The sequence below is a fragment of the Pecten maximus genome, chromosome 14 (assembly GCF_902652985.1).
Source record: "Pecten maximus chromosome 14, xPecMax1.1, whole genome shotgun sequence".
NCBI lineage: Eukaryota > Metazoa > Mollusca > Bivalvia > Pectinida > Pectinidae > Pecten > Pecten maximus.
The window spans coordinates 16890449-16915185 of NC_047028.1; the positions used below are offsets into that span (position 1 = coordinate 16890449).

At 36.7% G+C, this 24737-nt stretch overlaps 1 protein-coding gene across 1 annotated transcript; it reads left to right on the forward strand.

The window, feature by feature from the left end:
• Positions 1-582: 582 nt before the first annotated feature.
• On the forward strand, positions 583-23042 carry LOC117341782. The gene is given in 11 exon segments (XM_033903645.1): positions 583-629; positions 1371-1452; positions 1455-1664; positions 2054-2165; positions 2420-2639; positions 6565-6580; positions 6845-7019; positions 7176-7310; positions 9689-9971; positions 22469-22565; positions 22854-23042. Coding segments are annotated over 11 exon segments (1566 nt in total).
• Positions 23043-24737: the final 1695 nt, after the last annotated feature.

Consider the following 24737-nt stretch of genomic DNA (forward strand, 5'->3'; position numbering starts at 1 on the left):
ACGAAACTTCCGGTTTTTAGAATGAAGAGTACCCAGATCGGATCAGCGTGATAAAATAACCTCAAACAGATGCATTTTCTTTATTAGATGGGTATGTTATTGAGTTGTTAGATACATATAATTACTAACAATAAGATCGAACATAACTTCATACTTAACTTCTCATTTTTGGTACTAACTCGAGCGATTTAATGTCACGATTGATTGATCATGTTTACTGATTCATTTCCGGTTGGCCTCTGCCCTGCAGGTAGGGCGTAAGAATTTAACCTGCTGCCCCATTGCATGATCGTAAGAGGCGACTAAATTTGGGATCTTATCTTTTCTCTTTCTTAACAACTTTCTTCTTCCTAACGTCTCCCTCGACACTGCCTCACTTTTTGGCCTTTAGTTGAGCGTTCGCCCCTGTGAGGAAGGCTTCGGGTTCTGTCCCCTCGCCGAGACATACCAGAGTCTTTAAAAATGGTAGTTGCTGCTCCTGCTTAGCGCTCAGCATTTTGGGAGTGGTTTGGTTTGGTTTATTTTGTTTAACGTCCTAGTAACAGCTAAGGTCATTTAAGGATGGCCTCCCGATGACATGCTATGGCTGAGGAGTCATGTGATAGACATCTAGGGGAAGAAGCTATATTGTAAGTTCATAATTAGTTCTTGATTCAACATTGATCTGACTTAATGTTTGACAACTCATCTGTTTTACACCAAAAACAATTACAACAAATTCATTATGAAGTCATAGTGATTGTGATGTCATAATGGTATTATTAGTTTGGTTTGGTTTGGTTTATTTAGTTTAACGTCCTATTAACAGCTAAGGTGTGGTGAGTGCGTATGTGTGTTTTGGGAGGCTGCGGTATGTTCGTGTTAAGTCTCCATGTGATAGGCCGGAACTTTTGCCGATTTAAAGTGCTACCTCACTGAAGCATACTGCCGAAGACACCCAGCAGCACACCCCACCCGGTCACATTATACTGACAACGGGCAAACCAGTCGTCCCACTCCAAATATGCGGAGCGCTAAGCAGGAGTAGCAACTACCATTATTAAAGACTCTGGTATGTCTTGGCTAGGGGACAGAACCCAAAGCCTTCCTCACAGGGGCGAACGCTCAACTAAAGGCCAAAAGTGAGGCAGTGTCAAGGGAGACGTTAGGAAGAAGAAAGTTGTTAAGAAGAGAAAAGATAAGATCCCAGATTTAGTCGCCTCTTACGATCATGCAATGGGGGCAGCAGGTACAATTCTTACGCCCTACCTGCAAGTATTATTAGAGACATGACCAATATAGCATGGAAGAACAGACCAGTTATATGATAAAGTGTGTATGTAAATGACTAGATTTTTTTCAAACAATGTGCAATATTTGATCATTTTTAGGGCTGAAGGAGATGTAACTGCCAGCTTCGATGGTGCATGGCAAAAACGAGGTGCAGGCAGAGGATACAACAGTCTAACAGGTTTTTATTTGTTTTTATATTCAAGGTATATACTTGCAAAATGAATTGTTACTCTGTCAAAGGCAAACGCTGCAGATGTTGCACAGCAGCAAAAAAGAAGGGAGTTCCCCCTAGAAACCACAAATGTAGCCTCAATTGGACTGGCTCGGCCAAGTCTATGGAACCTGCCATGGCATGTGAAATGCTTCACGGAGTTATCGACAAAGGACAAAGGGTATATCATAATCTTAATTTTCTTTGAGTTAAATACAATCAAACCCAGTTATGTTGAAACACTCTGGGGAAGTCAGATGCTTGAAATTAACTAGGATTTCAAATTAACCAGAGAAAAAATTCAAAGAACAATTGGAACAGGGATTTTATTTTCTTTCAAATTATTCAAATTAATCAGTATTTCAGTGTATCGGAGTTTAAATTGTATCAGAGTTCACCATTGATAAAAAAAATAAACAACAACAAAAGTGCCAGTTAATACACATGTGATGGCGAGGTCAATGTAGGTTTTATTTTAATATAAAGACATTGTTGAAAGAAACAATAGAATCAAGAACTGAAAAAACTGATGTTAATCCAAATTTATATGTAAATGTGTTATATTTTCAGGTAAAGATATTGGTTATGGATAATGACTCTACTACAATTGCTAGAGTAAAGGCAACAGAAGATGCCACACAGCTTGCCACAGATTTGGACAGGATAGTTCCACATTTATATGGTAAAAATAACAATCCAATAAGAAAAGACAAGTATATGTACCTGCATGTAGAACATAAAAATGAATTGAATTGTCTATAGAACTGTTTTTACCCAAATGATACTGAAAAGACACAGAAGTGTGCTTACAATGTATATTAATTCTACATTTCATAATTACATTGTAAGATTAATGGATTTTCACCCTATAGTTGCAATTGTAAATATTTCATTTTGATTAAAATATATATACATTTACTGCATGATTACTTTCAGGTGAACATGGACAGTATGGAACATGGTGCAAGAATAAAACATCTTATAAGCCAAAGAATTTACCATATGGTAAACCACTATCAAATAAACAACTACGTTGCGATTTAGAAATCCTGCTCAGGAAATATGCAGCAAAGGCAAATGAGTTGGAGTCTTTGGGCTCAACGCAAAGCAATGAAAGATTCATTCATATGGTTTCAACCAAGGCTCCAAAAAGATTGTAAGTATCATATATTCAATGCTTGGATTGATGTTTGATGCTTATTTTTGATAAAATATTTGATTAATTTTTCTCCTATATAATGAATTAACAATTAATTTATTATTACCAGTGACATTGGTGATGTCACAATTACAATACTATATACTAATGAGTAGATGGCATTTCTGGTGTAATTTAGGCTGCAGTGCAAATGTAAGTTTACATCACATTTCCGAGTGAAACAACAAGCAATAATGATTCAAACAAATTGAATGGAGGTTCATAATGTGCCAAAAGAAAAAAACAGAAAGATCACAGATTCAAATGACTTTCAAAATAAACTTGGATTCCGTTATCATTAGAAAACAAGTATTACTATTTATTACATTTTTACCAGTGAAATATCAAAATTATTCATTCTATAAAAGTGATATTTTTCACTAGTGAAAAATATCACTTTTGATGATTTGACCAATCAAATTAATGATTAGAAAATACCAAAATAATTGACCAATCAGAAAGCCCGACATATATGTCAGCACCTGGACAGGGGGAACTACTTTTTTTGTTTATATTAGGCCTAGCTAGCATACGGGGTAGGTTTTTCGTTGATAAAAAATGTAATAAACATGCGCACTCGTGAAAAATATCAAAATATTAGCGACACTGTTAGATATCCTCTATATTTTATGATTATGACAGATTTTATGGAGGTTCAGAGAGTTTAAAAACAAGAGTCTCTGCCACTGTATGCCAAAAGAATGAAGGTTACAAATATGTTTCAGAGGTATAGCATGCATGGATGGCATTTGGTGGTTTTGATTTATTAGTTTGTTCCTGCAATTATCTGTTTATTTTCAGTCTGATTTTTTAGCCCACCATCATCAGATGGTGGGCTATTCAAATCGCCCTGCGTCCGTGGTCCGTCGTCCGTCCGTCCCTCCGTCCGTCCCTCCGTCCGTCCGTAAACAATTCTTGTTATCGCTAATCCTCAGAAAGTACTGAAGGGATCTTTCTCAAATTTCATATGTAGGTTCCCCTTGGTGCCTAGTTATGCATATTGCATTTTGAGACCAATCGGAAAACAACATGGCCGACAGGCAGCCATCTTGGATTTTGACAATTGAAGTTTGTTATCGCTATTTCTGAGAAAGTACTGAAGGGATCTTTCTCAAATTCCATATGTAGGTTCCCCTTGGTGCCTAGTTATGCATATTGCATTTTGAGACCAATCAGAAAACAACATGGCCGACAGGCAGCCATCTTGGATTTTGACAATTGAAGTTTGTTATCGCTATTTCTCAGAAAGTACTGAAGGGATCTTTCTCAAATTTCATATGTAGGTTCCTCCTGGTGCTTAGTTATGCATATTGCATTTTGAGAGCAATCGGAAAACAACATGGCCGACAGGCAGCCATCTTGGATTTTGACAATTGAAGTTTGTTATCGCTATTTCTTAGAAAGTGATGAAGGGATCTTTCTCAAATATCATATGTAGGTTCCTCTTGTTGCCTAGTTATGCATATTGCATTTTGAGACCAATCGGAAAACAACATGGCCGACAGGCAGCCATCTTGGATTTTGATAATTGAAGTTTGTTATCGCTATTTCTCAGAAAGTACTGAAGGGATCTTTCTCAAATTTCATATGTAGGTTCCTCCTGGTGCCTAGTTTTGCATATTGAATTTTGAGACCAATCAGAAAACAACATGGCCAACAGGCAGCCATCTTGGATTTTGACAATTGAAGTTTGTTATCGCTATTTCTCAGAAAGTACTGAAGGGATCTCTCTCAAAATTCACATGTAGGTTCCACTTGGTGCCTAGTTATGCATATTGCATTTTGAGAGCAATCGGAAAACAACATGGCCGACAGGCAGCCATCTTGGATTTTGACAATTGAAGTTTGTTATCGCTATTTCTCAGAAAGTACTGAAGGGATCTTTCTCAAATTTCATATGTAGGTTCCACTTGGTGCCTAGTTATGCATATTGCATTTTGAGACCAATCGGAAAACAACATGGCCGACAGGCAGCCATCTTGGATTTTGACAATTGAAGTTTGTTATCGCTATTTCTCAGAAAGCACTGAAGGGATCTTTCTCAAATTTCATATGTAGGTTCCCCTCAGTGCCTAGTTATGCATATTGCATTTTGAGACCAATCGGAAAACAACATGGCCGACAGGCAGCCATCTTGGAATTTGACAATTGAAGTTTGTTATCGCTATTTCTCAGAAAGTACTGAAGGGATCTTTCTCAAATTTCATATATAGGTTCCTCTTGATGCCTTGTTATGCATATTGCATTTTGAGACCAATCGGAAAACAACATGGCCGACAGGCAGCCATCTTGGATTTTGACAATTGAAGTTTTTATCGCTATTTCTCAGAAAGTGATGAAGGGATCTTTCTCAAATTTCATACGTAGGTTCCTCTTGTTGCCTAGTTATGCATATTGCACTTTGAGACCAATCGGAAAACAACATGGCCGACAGGCAGCCATCTTGGATTTTGATAATTGAAGTTTGTTATCGCTATTTCTCAGAAAGTACTGAAGGGATCTTTCTCAAATTTCATACATACGTTCCCCTCAGTGCCTTGTTATGCATATTGCATTTTGAGACCAATCAGAAAACAACATGGCTGACAGGTAGCCATCTTGGATATTGACAATTGAAGTTTGTTATCGCTATTTCTCAGAAAGTACTGAAGGGATCTTTCTGAAATTTCATATGTAGGTTCCCCTCAGTGCCTAGTTATGCATATTGCATTTTGAAACTAATCAGAAAACAACATGGCCGACAGGCAGCCATCTTGGATTTTGACAATTGAAGTTTGTTATCGCTATTTCTCAGAAAGTACTGAAGGGATCTTTCTCAAATTTCATATGTAGGTTCCCCTCAGTGCCTAGTTTTGCATATTGGGACCAATCCAAAAACAACATGGTCGACAGACAGCCATTATCGCTAAATCTTAAATTTTATATATAGCTTCCCCTTGTTTGAAAAGTACTAGCTATAAAGGGCTGTTTCTGAATTTACACAGATTAGTAAGACTTAGAAGAAGGGAAAAGTAGAGAAAAGATCAATCTGACATGGAACCTATGAAGATCATTCAATGGTGGGCGCCAAGATCCCTCTGGGATCTCTTGTGACAATTGAAGTTTGTTACCGCTATTTCTCAGAAAGTACTGAAGGGATCTTTCTCAAATTTCATATGTAGATTCCCCTTGGTGCCTAGTTATGCATATTGCATTTTGAGACCAATCGAAAAACAACATGGCCAACAGGCAGCCATCTTGGATTTTGACAATTGAAGATTGTTATCGCTATTTCTGAGAAAGTACTGAAGGGATCTTTCTCAAATTTCATATGTAGATTCCCCTTGGTGTCTAGTTATACATATTGGATTTTGAGACCAGTCAGAAAACAACCTGGCTGACAGACAGCCATCTTGTATTTTGAAAATTGAAGTTTGTTATCGCTATTGTACAGAAGGTACTGAAGGGATCTTTCTCAAATTTCATATGTAGGTTCCCCTTGGTCCCTGGTATCGCATTTTGGGACCAATCGGAAAACAACATGGCCGACAGACAGCCATTATCGCTAAATCTTAAATTTTATATATAGGTTCCCCTTGTTTGAAAAGTACTAGATCTAGAGGGCTGTTTCTGAATTTACACAGATTAGTAAGACTTAGAAGAAGGGAAAAGTAGAGAAAAGATCAATCTGACATGGAACCTATAAAGATCATTCAATGGTGGGCGCCAAGATCCCTCTGGGATCTCTTGTTTTGTCTCGTTTCAGTTTTGTTGATCATTAACACATGACATGTTCATCACTAATATGATACTAATACATAATTAAAATTTCTATGTTGAAAGTCAAAATATATTTAACTTTTAGGCATAATAGGGCCATATTAGATAAATATTGTATTTACAGAAAACCTCCTTCCAAAGTACAAGACTTTAATATTGTGCTTTAACCAGATCAGTGGATATTTCATTTGTGCCAATTTCAATTGGCCTAGCCATCCGAAACATGTTTACGGTTTACGGAATCCTTTGTGTTGATGCTCCATCCCTTATCTATTTGTGCCAAATATGAAAGATTCAACTTAACTAAACGTATACAGTGTTCAGTTAAATCTTAAATAAGGTAATTCACTTGATGAGCACTCAATTTCCTGTATATAATAGTTTGTTAATTGATTTTTCTTCAGCTGAACAAAAAATGTCGGATTTCCACTGTGAAGTATACCATTAAGTTTACCTCTAAGCTTATGCAGTCATTAAATAAAAGAAGAATGAAGCAGTCCCAACGTGAATCCAAACGTCGGCGCCTTGAGCTCAAACATGAGAGGTCATCAAAAGATGCCACTCAAACAGTGTTAGAAGGTACATATACATGAATGATGTTATATTTGTTTAATGACCTTTTGTAAAAACAAAAATTAAAATGAAAATTTATTTTACCATTGCAATTGCTGATGTATATTTTTTGCAACAACATAACTTCGCAATTTAAGATTCAATTCTTAATTTTCTATTTAGGGGATTCTTATGACTCAAAGATAGGCCTTGAACTTGACGAAGAAAGTGTTGACCTTGAGGACTTAACCATAAGTCAACCTCAACTTAAAAAGGAAAGACCTCTGATTTTCTTTGACCTTGAAACTACAGGATTGGGTATGTTTTTTCAGAATATAACAATAAATGGGTTCCTCTGACACCACCAGGTAAATGGTATGGTAGCACTGTCAATAATGTATATAATATTTGTATTGAAACAAAATGAAGCCCACATTTATGGCTTATATTATTAAGAAGGAAACCTTAGGAAAAGATGAATTTCATTTCAACAAATTTTATTTCTCAAAGAAGATATTTCTGAAAGAAAAAGGATTGAACAACAGGCATAGCCTATGTAAGTTCTCTCCATTTAGTAACAATGAGTATATACATGTTAACATCATTCATATAATATATAATATAGTGAGATATCAGTTATGTAGGGACAACTCTGAATCGAGTATAATTTGTCGATTTTATTTAATATATTTCATCCAGTTTATTTTTATAAAAAAAATTTAAAATCCTGTCATCCACTCATAAGCTTTGGGGACCAGTCATGGATACAACATTCTGAGTTTTAATTTGATAATGACAGTTAAGAAAGGCAAAATTAGTTAGATAATATATTTAGTGGATTCCGTAAGGTTGCATAGTTGGAGAGTGATTACTTGAATTTGATAGAAGTACGATTGAGAAATGATTATAAGAAAAATAATTAATATAGGGCACGATTATGAGCAATAGAAATATATAAGCAGTAAATATGCAACCAATTTTAATCCACTAATTAATAAGGTTGTCCATACTATATTTCATCTAGTAAGTGTACTAATTCATAACATTCATACTATCATAATTATAATATAAAATAGAATAAATAATATACGTCCATCGGATGGGGGGGGGGGGCATGTAGTAAATAACTATAACTATATACTTGCTTGCCGGATAAATGTATATATATGGATGAAAGACAAGTATTTTCAATTTTAGGGTTCAGAATCTATTAGTATCTCTGATATATTCAGTAGTAGCTTCAAAGATAGATAAATTAGTTTGATGATCACACTCACCACAGCCTGATAAGAGTATGTCAAGGCTAAAGTGACTGTGATCTACATCAAACAATTTTTCTTTAAGGATATCTCGAGGTTCACTGTAGTTCCTACAACTTAGAAAAAAGTGAAAAACAGTTTCATATTCATTCCCACATGTACATGATGGTGAATCAATAAGATGATCTCTGTAAAGATCAGAGTTTATATTGCTAGACGAGTTTCGAAGCTGACAAAGTAAGATATTATATTTTCTATTACCTGCATTAATATAAGCAGGGTTTTGAGCAATGTCAAGTGGTATATCACTTACTGTGTTCGATAAAATTTGTTTAAATTGGTACAGCGATGTGATATTTGTCAAGTCAACCCTTGCTGCAAGTTTATTATAGTCATTAAGTGTTGCTGGAATAAAGCTTTTGGCATATATATTTGTTCTACTCATAGGAGTAGTGAAGACTCTTTGATTTCGTAACATGTACAAGTCATTCATATTGTTATAGTGTGGTTCTACTAATTCATTTAAATAATTTGGGGCAGTGCCTGTAAGAATTTTGTAAAGAAGAATAAGTCTATGTTTTTTCCTCCTTGCAGCAAGAGTGTCCCAACCAAGTTCATTATATAATTTATAATGTGAGGTTCCTCTACGCAGTCCGGTAATGGTTCGAGCCGCTTCTAATTGAATAGATTCAAGTAGAGTAGCCTCTTGCTGAGTACAATTATCAAAAATGATATCACCATATTCCAATATAGGCCGAATATAGGCTGTATATATAGTGTTAAGTGTTTTACGGCTCATTTTATATTTTACAGATTTCAATAAGTTTATACATTTATAAGCTTTTGTATAAATATAGTTAATATGGTGATGCCATTTACCATCTTGCGATAAGAATACTCCAAGATGCTTATGATTTGGCACATTTGATATTGTTTCATTTTGAAATATGATATCTGGACATACTATATCCCTTTTCCTGCTAAAGGTTACTGATTCTGTCTTAGAAGGATTGAATTTAATATCCCACTTTTTGGACCATATATTTATGTTTTCGAGATCACTAGCTAGACTATTAGCTGCATCAAGTGAATTGGTTTGTATTACCTTAGAAATTGAAGTATCATCAGCAAATAGCCGTTTCTCATTTGTTATACATTCAACAATATCATTTATATAAATTAGAAACAGAAAAGGACCGAGGACTGATCCCTGGGGGACACCGGCACTTACCTGTCTATACGTGGAGCTGTAACCTTCTGTCATCACTCTATGTTTACGATTACTTAGATAACTCTTGAACCAATTAAGTAAAAGATGAATGTTGTGAAAAAATTTCAAAATTATAACATATTCATATATATCTATTTGGATTTTAAAATAAATAAATGTTATATGGCTGCACAGGATTTAATGACATGTAATGTCATAATTTTCAGCACGGACTTCTGATATCATCCAGATTGCAGCTGTTTGTGGTAAGGAGCAACTGAACAGGTATATGGCTCCAACCAGAACCATCAGTTTGGAGGCATCACAGGCAACTGGTTTAACATATATTGGAGGAACCTTGAAACATAATGGTCATGTTGTACAAACCACAACTCAAAAGGCTGGGCTAGAAAATTTCCTTAAATTCCTCAACAAATTCACAGACCCAATTTTGATTGGACACAACATACAAAATTTTGATATTCCGATCCTGATCAATCAGTTGAAAAAGTATGATTTGGTTTCAAAACTGAACACTAGTGTCTCAGGATGTATTGATACCTTAAAACTAGCAAAAAAGATCTGGAAAAAAACCTTAATCAAAAACTACAAGCAGGAAACACTTGTCAAGTTGTTTTTTTTTAGAATTGGACTACGAGGCACATAATGCTATTGCTGATGTCACATCATTGCAACAACTTTTCGAAGAAAATATGTCATCTTCATGCATGCCTGTTGATGTATTTGATATGTTCTATTACAAATGTAAAGCATCTTTAGAACCACTGGTGAAGACGAAAGTCATTTCAACTTTGACAATGAAAAAACTTGTCACTTGTTCCCTGAGTCTAAAAAAACTTCAAGTAATCCATAAGCGTGACCCACATATTGGAATATGGCATGTGTTCACTGAATCATTGGAGGGATCAAAGATTCCTCGAATCACAAAATCAAAAAAAATAATTGGAAAGGTTGTCGGCTATCTGAATAAGTAGTCAGTATAGTCAAACGACACATCCATTGCTGAAAGCTATATCCTTGTGATTCATATGTTTGTATAAGCATACTCATCCTTCACCCATGGGCAAATTACAACCAGGTTTGTTGTGAAACTTCATTGTGGGAGACTATAGATCATACCTTATATAATGAGACTGAAATTTTGCTTCAATTCATACTCCTTTTAAATATAACAACTAAAACATGTGCTGACCAAAACTTCTATGGAAATATATTCTTTGTTGCATTTTGCTAAAAGGTTGATAAGATGACATTTTTCACTATTTGGTCACCTATACAAAGCAAGTCAGATGGCCGTCAAGACCCTAAAATAGCATTCTCATAAATATTATTTTATGATTATTCGATATCTAATTTGGCTTTAAACTTTAATGTCAAACTGAATTTGAATTTATTTGAGAGTAAACGATTGCCATGCTTGTTCAAATAAATGCATGATCACAACCTTTTTGTGAATTGACTTGAATTGTTAAATTATCGAATTACATTGTACAATCAAGTGGATGAGTGAGAAAATAAAATTAGTCTAAATATGTAATCAACACAATATTGGCCCACTTTCATGATAGCCTAGTAGGGTTATAAAGTATGTTAAACTGTTTATAGAAACAAATTGTTCTATTAATTAAAACAATGTTCATCACTCCTATTTAACAAAATGAAATGCATTCTAATGTAAAATAATATTATGCAAAATTTGGTAATTTGTGTTATTTTGTTTGTTGCAATCTATATCTATCTTTGTTATAATCATTAGTAAATGTACACTACAGTATGACACCACATGTACATGTAATTCATAATTTTCTTCTATAAAAATTCTTGATAATATTCCGCTGAAGTTGTATTTTTGTATGTTAATATTTTATCATCAATATGTATATAGACTGGCAAAGAGACTTGTGTTCCTCACAGTACCATATGTACAATATGTAGGTGCTTTGAGGACATGACATATTCTTTTTTATGTAATGCTGAATCATGCATGTGAAATTAAGATTTTTTTCATCTATCTATGTAGACGCAATACTTGCCATAATGCTTGTCATCCAATCACTTGTTCCAATAAATTTTGTTGAAATGAAAAAATGTCTTTGAAAGTTCATTGTGAACGTTGGAGTTTATAGGCAAGACATTGATAAACGTGATAAACATACATTTTTCTTTGTAAAGTATACATACGTGTCGGTTTACAACTGGTCAAATGGGAAATAAATTCCTTCAAAATCAAGAACAATGACGTTAAGCTCGCTGGTTATTGATAGCTACGTCAATGCAAACAGTAGAAGTGTACCAGAAAGGTACTGGAATGATAGTGTCGTTAATTAGCTAGGTACGGCATAGATGCTTATAGCACGTTATAGGACTTATAAACGTGTTATAAGCACCTAGGCTATGGGTACGGTAAGTCCGAAACATATAAGTCTACAACTAATACCAGTCATGTAATGACAGTAAGCGCGGAAGATATGAGACTTACATCACCACAAATACTACACTACCACATAGGTTGGAACGCTCGACACTCGAGCAACAACTCACAACGAAGGTCATGTTGTGCACACGGATTCTGGCATTCTGTATCACCGATACGCTTCGTTTGACATGGCGTATTAGAAGCAAGCGTTTGAAGGACCGTTAGTGTAATGTTCTAATTTTCATCCGGAAAAGAGGAAAATATCCGGAAAATGATAATCGTGTTTGGGAAATCAAACAAATAAAATTCTTAAAAAAAAAAAAAAAAGCACCAATAACATATTACAACATAATTTAGGAAGGAAAATGGTAAAGATTTAACAAAAAAATTCATCAATCTCAGAATCCAAAAATAACTTCTCTAATTTGGTAATTTGAGCCATACTTGAAGCAAAATGTTTGGGGTACCGGCAAAGTAAACGGCCATAGTGTGAAAAGTAATATGGTGAGGGGTTATTTTTATTTCTTAAAGCATACATATGAAATTTTTAATTAAGCAAAAAAAAATGGGTCATTTTTCTGTTCATTTTTTCAGGAAAAAAATAAAAGTGTATTTTTTTAATCAATTTTTCACTAAAAATAACAGTTTTTTCGTATAAAAATAGCCATATTTTGTTAACCACCCAAAGAATCTTCTCTTTTTTTGATAATTATGAATGATATTGCTCATACTGATGATATAAGTAGGATATGAACTTCTTTTTATGCTTTAGGTAAATATTATCGGGGAAAGATAAAATCTACCAAAGTCCTTAAAAATATGGTTCAGCTATTAATTAATACGTATCTTTATGTGGCCCTGGTAGTAAAACGAACGTGGAGACATATGTTTTTTTATGTGCTTTTTGTGATAAGAGCATAATTAACAATGAAATAAAAATAAAATTAAGGAGATCTATCAGAGGAAACCCGAAGGGTCGGTCTACCTTAAGAAAGAGAAAAGATAATATCCCAAATTTAGTCGCCTCTAACGATCATGCAATGGGGGCAGCAGGTACAATTCTTAAGCCCTACCTGCAGGGCAGAATCTTTTTATCAACATTTTCGAACATAAAATATTTCAAGATGTAAATCCACACATTTTCTGAGAATTTTTACTTACCAATATCATTCTTTTCATCATTGTTTGATTTTATTACCTTTGATTAAAAAAAAAGGTGCTTCCTGAAATTGGTATAAAATGTCTGCTAAAGCTGTCAGGATGATGCCCTGGTTGACCAGTGAATGGCCACGGACAAACTGTCCACATGCATGTGAAGAATTATTGATTATGTGTACCTGGGGTTTTCTCATGGAAATGTTTGGGTGCCGTTTCAAAAATCCTCTGTACCACTTGTCTGATGGTCCACTTGAAGATATTTTCATATTCTTGCGCAATGCAATTTCCCTTGCAAATTCCTTGACTATTTTCCTTGTTAGGGGAAAACCTGTTTCGTTGCAATAATCAATGTAAGCAACCAGATATTTTTCCTCATCCGAGAAAAGCCTTCTGACTGGTGGACCTGTCATGCTGATAGACATGTGCCGATGTATAACGGCGAAAGAAATGCTGTGCTTTTTGGCAGCCTCTCAGGGACATTCCCATTCGAACATCTATCAATGCCTTTTCAAGGTCATCTGGAGTATATTGTTTGTATTTCACTACAATAAAATATCATAAACATATTGCTGATCATATTTTTTGTGATTTTATTTGCTTATGGGTGACCAATGCTTTAACTATTTCAGACAGGCTGAATATTTCATTCTCGAATATACATGAAAGATAAAAATATCATCGAACCATCTTGTCTCATGTATAGCTTCATTGCTGTAAAATTTATGAAAAAAAAAATACAAATGACATCAAATTACAGTTAGATATTAACCTTTTTCATTTTGGTATGACTTTTTTAAGAACCGTTGATTATTATTGTAATATGTGTGTGACAAAATGGTTTGTAGCAATATATATTAAGTTCAATTCGGCTATTCAAAACACAAGAAAAATGCAAACAAATATTTTGTTTTTAAATTAATCTTTTATTATTATTTATTTAAAAACTATTTAAAACACGTTTTAATTTTCATTTGAAATCGTTTGGAAAGGGGGTAACATGATAGAGGGGAAATAACTCGTACAAGACGCACACAAAAATCCGGAAAAGTAATGCCCGATTGACATGCGCAATGAGCAAGGCGTCCCAAGTTTAAATGAAAAATGCCGGCAGAAATGAAAAGCTCCCTGTCCCACTGCTCGAAAAAGGTATGAACTGTAATATTTCAATCGGAAACTTCTCAAATTGATATCAAAACCTCATTTGGGATATTACTTAAAATACAAAAAAATGCCCTGTGGTCAATGAACCAAAACAATGGCTACTTACCCATTTCGAAGTCTTCTTTCCGGCAAAAACAGGTCGATGACTGCTTTGAAAATCGGTTTCTCTCACGAGTTTAATTATGACGTCATACACGCAAAATTTCCCATTTAAAGAGCACGCAATAAAAAGCCATTTTTCGAATCTGTGATCCGACTTGGGTACTGATCCGATTTGGGTACTGTCACATTTGAATCCCTGGAATGGACAAAACATTGACCACACCATACAGGTCAGTCTGATGGCATGGTTGAGCGAGCAAACAGAACAATAGGAAGCATGCTCTCCGCATTTGTGGCAGGCAATCTAAGAGACTGGGACGAACAAATTAACCTTTCTTATGATGGCTTACAGGTCATTTTCCATGAATCCACCGGGTTCTCTCCTTGTGAAATGGTGTTTGGTCGAAATATAAATACTGTATCTCGCAAAGATGCTAAACATCCCAACTGTGAGAATAGAATGACATCAATTACAAATAGGACTACGAGGAGTTTATGAAAGGAAGGGCCAAAAAGGTCAGATTATTGAGAAAGGAAAGCAAAGGAACATTTAGTAAGAAGGACCAGTCACCGTGTAAGGATGTGACCAAGAGGAAGAAGACAGCACTAATGAAACCCCATATTTAAAAAGAGGAAAATGGCTAGTATCGAGGAGGGAATATTAACAGCTACAGATGAGATGCAGAAGGATAAGCCAAAAGTAAGCCAAACAGGAGATCTTCCAAGATGGGACAGGTGCGCCATTCCCTGGTAAAAGAAATACATTTATCATCATCATCTTCATCCTCCTCCTCATCAAGTGAAAGTGTATCTGGGAAAAAAACCGTATACCATCAATGAAGGGCTATCTAGTAGAATGCATATCGGTAGCATCTGAATATCACGTGACAATAATCGCCGACGGACCTATCTACAAAGCAGGTACAGGTATCAATGAGACAGACACGAGTGTTGAGGACAGAATATAATTAGGGAGCAACAGAACACCAGAATAATGTTGTGAGCGATACGAACGTGCCATTATCATATTGCAGAATGATGTATCTGGATTGTTAGCGTGGGTAATAAGCAAATCATCAGTAGTGAAGCCATACGACAACAAGCATTTATTTACATATTCCATTGACCGAGAAGGACATTTCAAATATATCTTGAACTATTCATGGAATATCAACAATGAAAACCTTGGACGCGCCGTAGGAGATAATCATATCTTCTTACACCAACTTCATTCTGAGGCAGATTTCTTGGAGTTGGAAGGACTGGTCGAGATAGTCAGAAGCAGATTAGGGATTTGAGCTGTGAGTTGTGAACAGAAATAAGTGCAAAAGGACAAGTGATTAGAGAACATTATCAATATGTGTAGACTAATTTGTATATAGTGGTAACAATGTAGATGAAGACTAATTTGATGAAATGTTTTATTTACTTGATGCATTTTGGAATTGAAAGAAGTGCAGTGATCAGTTATATCTATTTTATAAATATAGATTTTTTTTTAATTACTTTTTTTATATTACTATTGGAAATTTAATTGCTATGGATAACATACTAGTAATATATAAAATTATGAAATTAGAACTTTAATTCTCTGTCATTTTTAGCATAAACAATGCATTGAGTAAGCGAGTGAACAAATGGTTGGAGATACATTTTGACAAATTGTTTGAAACTTCCCTAACAATGGTCAGTTGATGGAACACTGATATGTCAATTGGTTCAAACACCCGATAATAAGTTAGTTGTTACTCCTGCTTAGCGCTCAGCATATTTGGAGTGGGCCAACTGGTTCGCCCGTTGTCAGTATAATGTGACCGGGTGGGGTGTGCTGCTGGGTGTCTTCGGCAGTATGCTTCAGTGAGGTAGCACTCTAAATCGGCAAAAGATCCGGCCTATCACAAGGAGACATAACACAAACATACCGCAGCCTCCCAAAACACACATACGCACTCATCACACGCATACATGTCGCACGCACGGGAGGCCGTCCTTAAATGACCTTAGCTGTTAATAGGACGTTAAACAAAATAAACCAAACCAAATCTTTAAAAATATGTATACTTACCTGCATTTCCATTGCCTTTTCCTATTATGGTGCACACAAAATTTAAAATGTACTGTAAAAATCAAGTGCAACATTGACAGTAACAAAGTCAGCTTATGTAGTGGCCACGTACATGTATACATTGTACATACACAAAATTTTCCGATATGTTTGGGGAATGTAATTAAAACTTCGTTTCCTAAAGGCTAGGTATCAGAATTAAGTTATAATCGGTTTATATCATTCTATAAGATCTTACTGTCCTTATGCATGATCTATCTATCTCTCTCTCCCTATATATATATATATCGTATTTACTTACCTATTAACACTGAATGCCACCGCATCCCATGCAGCCTGTTTTGTCGTATGGGTCACTACGGATGCCCTGCAGGTAGGGCGTAAGAATTGTACCTGCTGCCACCATTGCATGATCGTAAGAGGCGACTAAACTTGGGATCTTATCTTTTCTCTTCTTTCTTGATAACTTTCTTCTTCCTAATGTCTCCCTTGACAATGCCTCACTTTTGGGCCTTTAGTTGAGCGTTCGCCGCTGTGAGGAAGGTTTTGGGTTCTGTCCCCTAGCCGAGACATAACCAGAGTCTTTAAAAATGGTAGTTGCTACTCCTGCTTAGCACTCAGCATATTTGGAGTGGGACGACTGGTTGGCCCGTTGTCAGTATAATGTGACCGGGTGGGGTGTGCTGCTGGGTGTCTTCGGCAGTATGCTCCAGTGAGATAGGCCGGAACTTTAAAGTGCTATCACAAGGAGACTTAACACGAACATACCGCAGCTTCCCAAAACACACATACGCACTCACCACACGCATGCATGTCGCACGCACGGGAGGCCGTCCTTAAATGACCTTAGCTGTTAATAGGACGTTAAACAAAATAAACCAAACCAAACCAAGGGTGTCTTCGGCAGTATGCTTCAGTGAGATAGCACTTTAAATCGGCGAAAGTTCCGGCCTATCACAAGGAGACATAACACAAACATACCGCAGCCTCCCAAAACACACATACGCACTCATCACACGCATACATGTCGCACGCACGGGAGGCCGTCCTTAAATGACCTTAGCTGTTAATAGGACGTTAAACAAAATAAACCAAACCAAACCAAATCTTTAAAAATATGTATACTTACCTGCATTTCCATTGCCTTTTCCTATTATGGTGCACACAAAATTTAAAATGTACTGTAAAAATCAAGTGCATCATTGACAGTAACAAAGTCAGCTCATGTAGTGGCCACGTACATGTATACATTGTACATACACAAAATTTTCCGATATGTTTGGGGAATGTAATTAAAACTTCGTTTCCTAAAGGCTAGGTATCAGAATTAAGTTATAATCGGTTTATATCATTCTATAAGATCTTACTGTCCTTATGCATGATCTATCTATCTCTCTCTCCCTATATATATATATATATCGTATTTACTTACCTATTAACACTGAATGCCACCGCATCCCATGCAGCCTGTTTTGTCGTATGGGTCACTACGGATGCCCTGCAGGTAGGGCGCAAGAATTGTACCTGCTGCCCCCATTGCATGATCGTAAGAGGCGACTAAACATGGGATCTTATCTTTTCTCTTCTTTCTTGATAACTTTCTCCTCACTTTTGGCCCTTTAGTTGAGCGTTCGCCGCTGTGAGGAAGGTTTTGGGTTCTGTCCCCTAGCCGAGACATACCAGAGTCTTTAAAAATGGAAGTTGCTACTCCTGCTTAGCACTCAGCATATTTGGAGTGGGACGACTGGTTGGCCCGTTGTCAGTATAATGTGACCGGGTGGGATGTGCTGCTGTGTGTCTTCGGGCAGTATGCTTCAGTGAGATAGCACTTTAAATCGGCTAAAGTTCCGGCCTATCACAAGGAGACTTAACACGAACATACCGCAGCCTCCCAAAACACACATACGCACTCACCACACTCATACATGTCGCACGCACGGGAGGCCGTCCTTAAATGACCTTAGATGTTAATAGGACGTTAAACAAAATAACCAAACCATAACCAAATGGGTCACTACGGACCTACGGAACTTGCCGAATAAGACATCCTCCCTTTTTCACAACTTCCTCCACCAGGATCACCTTCTTCTCTGTCCAATTCACGGCTCTTTTTGTTGCCATTATCACTACATGTACACCAGTGCAGACGAAAACTGCAGACGTCCGTTGACAGGAGTATGGGGAAAATAGTGATACGAAAAATAGCGCGACATGTCTTTTCCACCTCCATTACAAAAGATCTACTTTCACTTTCAAAAACAGTCGTCTCAGCTGAGACCGGACTAAAACTGAGTTGGGATTTTTCGTGAAAGCCATATTTGAGAAAATCTCGAGTGAGAAAACTCAAGGATTTGAGATTGATTTGAGTTTGAGATTTTGCTCAGTTTGAGATGTTTTGTGCAAGCGGGGCCAGATCCCCACCCCATAACCATATATATATATAGCATTACTGGGCATCAAGAGATGAACACAGCCCTGATGTAACAATAAGGCCAGGCCCCGCTTGCACAAAACATCTCAAATTGAGATTTGAACTCAAACTCAATCTCAAATTTGAGTTTTCTCAACTTAGCTTTCACAAAGTACTAATTGCAGCTGAAGTTTTGATTTTTTTTCTCAAATATTTGAGACAGCTCAAGTGCCGTTTCAAATCCAAGATGGCGGTCGCCTACGCGTTAAGGAGACTACGAATGCGCCGGGATTACTGTACGTTCAGACCGCGTTTGAGGGTGAATTCATTCTGTGACCGGGAATATTGGGCATCAGCTGTGGAGTTGATACAGCAGAGATTGGTATGTTAAATGCACAATTCTTATTCATATGGTTCTTAACATTATTGTAGTAGAGCTGTTGCTATACCTCCAAGGTGTCCATATCCTGACATGGTATTAGTTATAAGTAATTCTAAAGATGAGGGTTCTATAATATGGTTTTTGAATCCACACCACAAGTTGTTGTGCATGATATATACATGTATATCCAGATTAAGTGAAACTCCAATTGGCCATAATACAGAAAAAATGTTCAAAAAGCACAGACATTGCATGACTGCATTAGCTCACTCAGCCCTTCATAATTTCTTAAAAATAGCCTTAAATAAAAAAAAATAAAAAAAAGGCAAAATCACCACTGGTTTATTTAATTATAGACCAAGTTGTGTAATGCAGTCAAATGAAAGACTGTTTACAAACTGTATATTGCAAATATATATGTGTGGAAATTATCACCATATTCACAAGACTATTATCAATTGAGAAAATCAAATATAGCCTATTTTCTCCTTTATTAACTTTTAAAGTATGTCCTAATTTTAAAGTATTTTTAGATTTGGGTACATAGTTATTCATGTTGTGATTTCATAGACAGTTGCGTGTTATCAGTGCCCTGCAGGTAGGGCGTAAGAATTGTAACTGCTGCCCCCATTACGTGCATTACGTGACTGCCCTGCAGGTAGGGCGTAAGAATTGTACCTGCTGCCCCCATTGCATGATCGTAAAAGGCGACTAAATTTGGGAACTTATCTTTTCTCTTCTTTCTTAACAGCTTTCTTCTTCCTAATGTCTCCCTTGACAATGCCTCACTTTTGGCCTTTAGTTGAGAGTGAGGAAGGCTTTGGGTTCTGTCCCCTCGCCGAGACATACCAGAGTCTTTAAAAATGGTAGTTGCTACTCCTGCTTAGCGCTCAGCATATTTGGAGTGGGACGACTGGTTCGCCCGGTGTCAGTATAATGTGACCGGGTGGGGTGTGATGCTGGGTGTCTTCGGCAGTATGCTCCAGTGAGGTAGCACTATAAATCGGCAAAAGTTCCGGCCTATCACAAGGAGACTTAAAATGAACATACCGCAGCCTTTCAAAACACGCATACGCACTCACCACACGCATGCATGTCGCACGCACGGGAGGCCGTCCTTAAAAGACCTTAGCTGTTAATATGACGTTAAAACAACAAACCAAACCAAACCAAACCAAATGGGTGTTATCATTATAGTCAAAGAATGTTCATCAACTCTAATGCTCTTTCTTCAACATTTCTTGTACGACAGTTAGCTGAATTGTACCGTTCTTCTTGACCTGGTCCTGGATGGTTAATAGGGGTCATTAGCCGCTCCTTTGAAGGATAACCATAATCTCCCAACAACCAGCTCTGGTAAAAAAAAAACTGTTTTGTAGGATATATGCATCAGGGGTAGATCATGGAAACTTGCACACATCATTTGTAAATCTGCAATTGATAGATATGTAGTCAATTCTTTTTAAGCCAATGAAAGTGTTTGTTACAAGCCAGATTGACTTTGATCGTATGTAGATATTAACCTAAAAATGTTTGCTGCCATACCCTAAGTCAGCCCTTGTACATTTATGGAGTGAAAATTATTCCGGCATATGTATACGTGCTCACCAGCCGATGACATTGCTTGTATAGGGATCTGAGTACCATCTATAGCACCAACCACATTTGGAAATCAAGCTGTTTTGTGAATTCCTGCCTTCACTCTTCGTATACCATCTACACTGGTGGGGAATTCAATGTCCCTCAGGTTGTCACAAATAGAATTCATCACACGGTTGATGATAAAACAACCAGACGACTTGGATATACCGTGAATATAGTCTCTGAGAGGTAATCTCCTTTAGCAAGGAATATCAGACAGGTCAATACCTGAAATTGACGATGCAGACTTAATGTGCGTCTTTAATTATATTAAAGCATCGATTGTTTTTACTTAAATACATTTCTCTGATGTCTGGGAAATATATCCTCAAATTTATACATTCCATATTGCCTAAGGATAGTTTCTTTCTCTCATTTGTATTATCATAATTGAATAGATGTACTCAAGCCATGACTCAAAAGGAGAAAAAACAGCCAAAAATACACAGTACACGATACATGGTACGGAATACACGAAACACGGTACAGTATACATAGTACACGATACATGGTACAGTATACATGGTACAGTATACACAGTACACGATACATGGTACAGTATACACAGTACACGATACATGGTACGGAATACACGAAACACGGTACATACAGTATACACAGTACACGATACATCGTACAGAATACACAGTACACGATACATCGTACAGTAAACACGATACTAGGTTTGGTTTGGTTTTATTCGTTTAACGTCCTATTAACAGTTAAGGTCAAAATACGATACAAGGTACGGGATACACGGTTCGGTAAACACGATACAAGGTACGATTCACGGTTCAGTAAACACGATACAAGGTACGATATACACAATACATGGAACGAGATACTTTGGTTTAATTTGGTTAATTTTGTTTAACGTCCTAGTAACAGCTAAGGTCATTTAAGGAAGGCCTCCCGTGCGTGCGACATGCATGCGTGTGGCGAGTGCGTACGTGTGTTTTGGGAGGCTGCGGTATGTTCGTGTTAAGGAGATTCAACATGGCTGCCGAGTAGTGTACACACTGCACTTTCTTGCTCTTCATTTTTTGGATTGGTGTATGTTGATTTTTGGCAAGCAGAAGAATTGTTATCTCAATAACAGGTTGAGGAACTTGAATTTCTGGATTATTTCGTGAAATTGTGAATTTGAGAAACTTTTATTGTGAATGTTGAAATTGTGAAAACTGTTCACTGGATTAACATGGTTTACATGGCTAATACAGCATACCTGGACCCTATAGGCTAGACTGTGACTGATTAGTATTACAGAAGAGTTTACTCACTGTTTGGAGATCTCAACAATGCAGTCTACAGGAATGAGTACAAGAAACACCAAGCCTGTAAGTTTCACCAGCCACAGTGGTAGAAAGCCATTTACCAACAGACACGGGGCTAGATGAGCAAATAAAGACCGACATGGAAATAATTTTTAAGCAAGAACTGGATAAAGTTGTGAGTAAAGAATACTTGAAAAAATGACAGCAGAATTGATGAAAAAATCTGATGTCAAAAAGATGGTGTCAAAATAGCAGCAGAGATTATGGAACAGCTTAGGAAGGACATTATGAAGGACATGGAAAGACAGATTAGTTCTAAGACAGCTAAATTGAGAGAAGAGATGGACATTTTGAACAATAAAAACTAAAGATTACAGGAGTAGCTTAGAGACTGAGAGAGAGAGACAAACACTAAAACAGGAACAGGAACATACATGTAAAGAACTAGATGCCAAGAGGAACGAACTGGAGAAAGTGAGGTCTTTGGCTATAGAAGGAGTCAGGAAAGGAAACTACAATGAACAATATAGTAGAAGAAATAACTTGAAAGTTATGAATATGAAAGAACTATATTCAAGAGAGAAAATCAAAGAGATCTCGCAAAGGATTTATGTGAAGCCATTAATGGCAAGGTATCGGGAGGAAAAATAAGCCCGGATGATCTGGCTGCGTTTCATAGAATACCCGGAAGAGACCCCAGTAGACCTAGACCAATTATAGTTAAGTTCTGGAAAAATGACGAGAACTTTTGTAATGAGACAGAGGAAAAACCTGTCAGAACTCAGAATTGTGGACGATATTACTAGAGACAATGTCTTACTGATCAATTCCCTGAAGGAAAATCCAGAAAGAGACAATTCATGGTACTTTAATGGGAAAGTCTTCGCAGAAAAGGGCGATGTGAGACATCCAGTTGACTTATTTGAACGTGTGGAAAATGTGTTCAAATAGTCAGTAAAATGTGGGACGGACTGACCGTACTCATATAATGTATGGTATTATTCCTGGCAATATCTGTAAGAATAATGTGTAAATATGTGTTTGTGTGTATAGTTTAAGAATTTCTGCTGTTTGAGTGGAATGGATATAATAATGGCAGACTACCGCATTATGTCCCCTGGTAATTGCGACTTAGTCAACTAGATGGCGCTGGCTGTCTGGGTATACACAGACCAACCACGCCATATTGATACAACTGTTTAGCCTTTGTCCAAATTAATCTTCTAATTTTACATTTCTATTGCCACGTTAAATATGCCAGATGGATGATCAGATAAAGACGAAAGGTAAGTTAGTTAAGTTGTTATACCGCTTGACTGTCTGTAAAAAGTAAGATAAAAATGTGCGATTCCAGCCGTAAATTACGAAGCTGGTTTTGTTGTGCATGGCAGACCACGGCATTGTAACGATTGAATAACTGCCTCTACATGTCTAATAATATCAGTTAATACTTGCTTTGTTCGTTTTTACTATTGCTAACATTAAAAAAAGGACATTCATCATGAAGACGATTTTATTTGAAGTTTGTAAGCATGTCGCCTATTGACCTATTTCCACGCTGGTCAATTTTAAAGGCGATCATTAGTTTACGTAAACAGTTGTTGTTGGCAACCAGTATCCACCTTTAGTCCTATAGTATACAGACAGCACATTTATGAAATAATTTCGTTAATTTTCTTAGAATTTAATAACAGACGTATATTATCTCTAATATACGTCCCTGTGTTGTTTAATAATTTTAGGTCAAATTAAACTGGTTTTCATAAAAATTATATTATCTTTCCAGTTTGAGTGATATCAGTACAGAGTTAGCAGAGCTAAATGATGGTCTGTTATCATTGGAGGAATTAAATTCCTGGTCAAAGAAAAGGTTACAGCAGTGGCTGATCAGGAATGGCCTTGAAAAAAACGGGAAAGAAGGAGGTTCTGGCCAACAGGATATACCGCGCAGAACATTTCGGTGAGAGTGACATTTCAAGTTCTGATGAGGGCGACTCCGAGCCTGAGAAAGATGAACTTCTTCCGATTGCGAGTGAACAGTCATCATGGGAAGATTTGACAATGACAAACTGTCCCCCTATTCGACATGAAGATGTTGAAAATTATTTTCTCTTTGAGAAAATCCAACAAACGGCAGAACCAAAAACTGCCATCGCCAACTCCGTAAATCAAGAAATATTTCAAATGAACATTATGTTGGAAATATTATGTACAGTGAAGTGGATAAGTCATCGTTGTTCTGTATTGTGAAAGCTATGTGTAATCCTAGCATGAGAATAAAAGTTTCAGTTGAAGATGGTCATATCCGAAGTTATTATAGCCTTTCTGTAATCCTTGTAAAACAGACTGGTAAAGTAATACAAGGTTCTTGTGACTGTAAAGCTGGGATTTCTGGTGTGTGCTGTCATGTTGGAGGGCTGTTATTAACATTAACGAAAGTCAAAAAGTGCATGTACTTCGAGCACTTGTACATGGTTACAACCTAAGGCTCTGGAGGTTTGAGCACTTGTACATGGTTACAACCTAAGGCTCTGGAGAAACCTCCAAGTCCAAAGCGAATTGGTTATATTACCTTTAACTATACCGGTACGGAGGAAGTGAAACCTACAAAGCCATTTCCAAATGTATATCAGGCTGGACCATGTA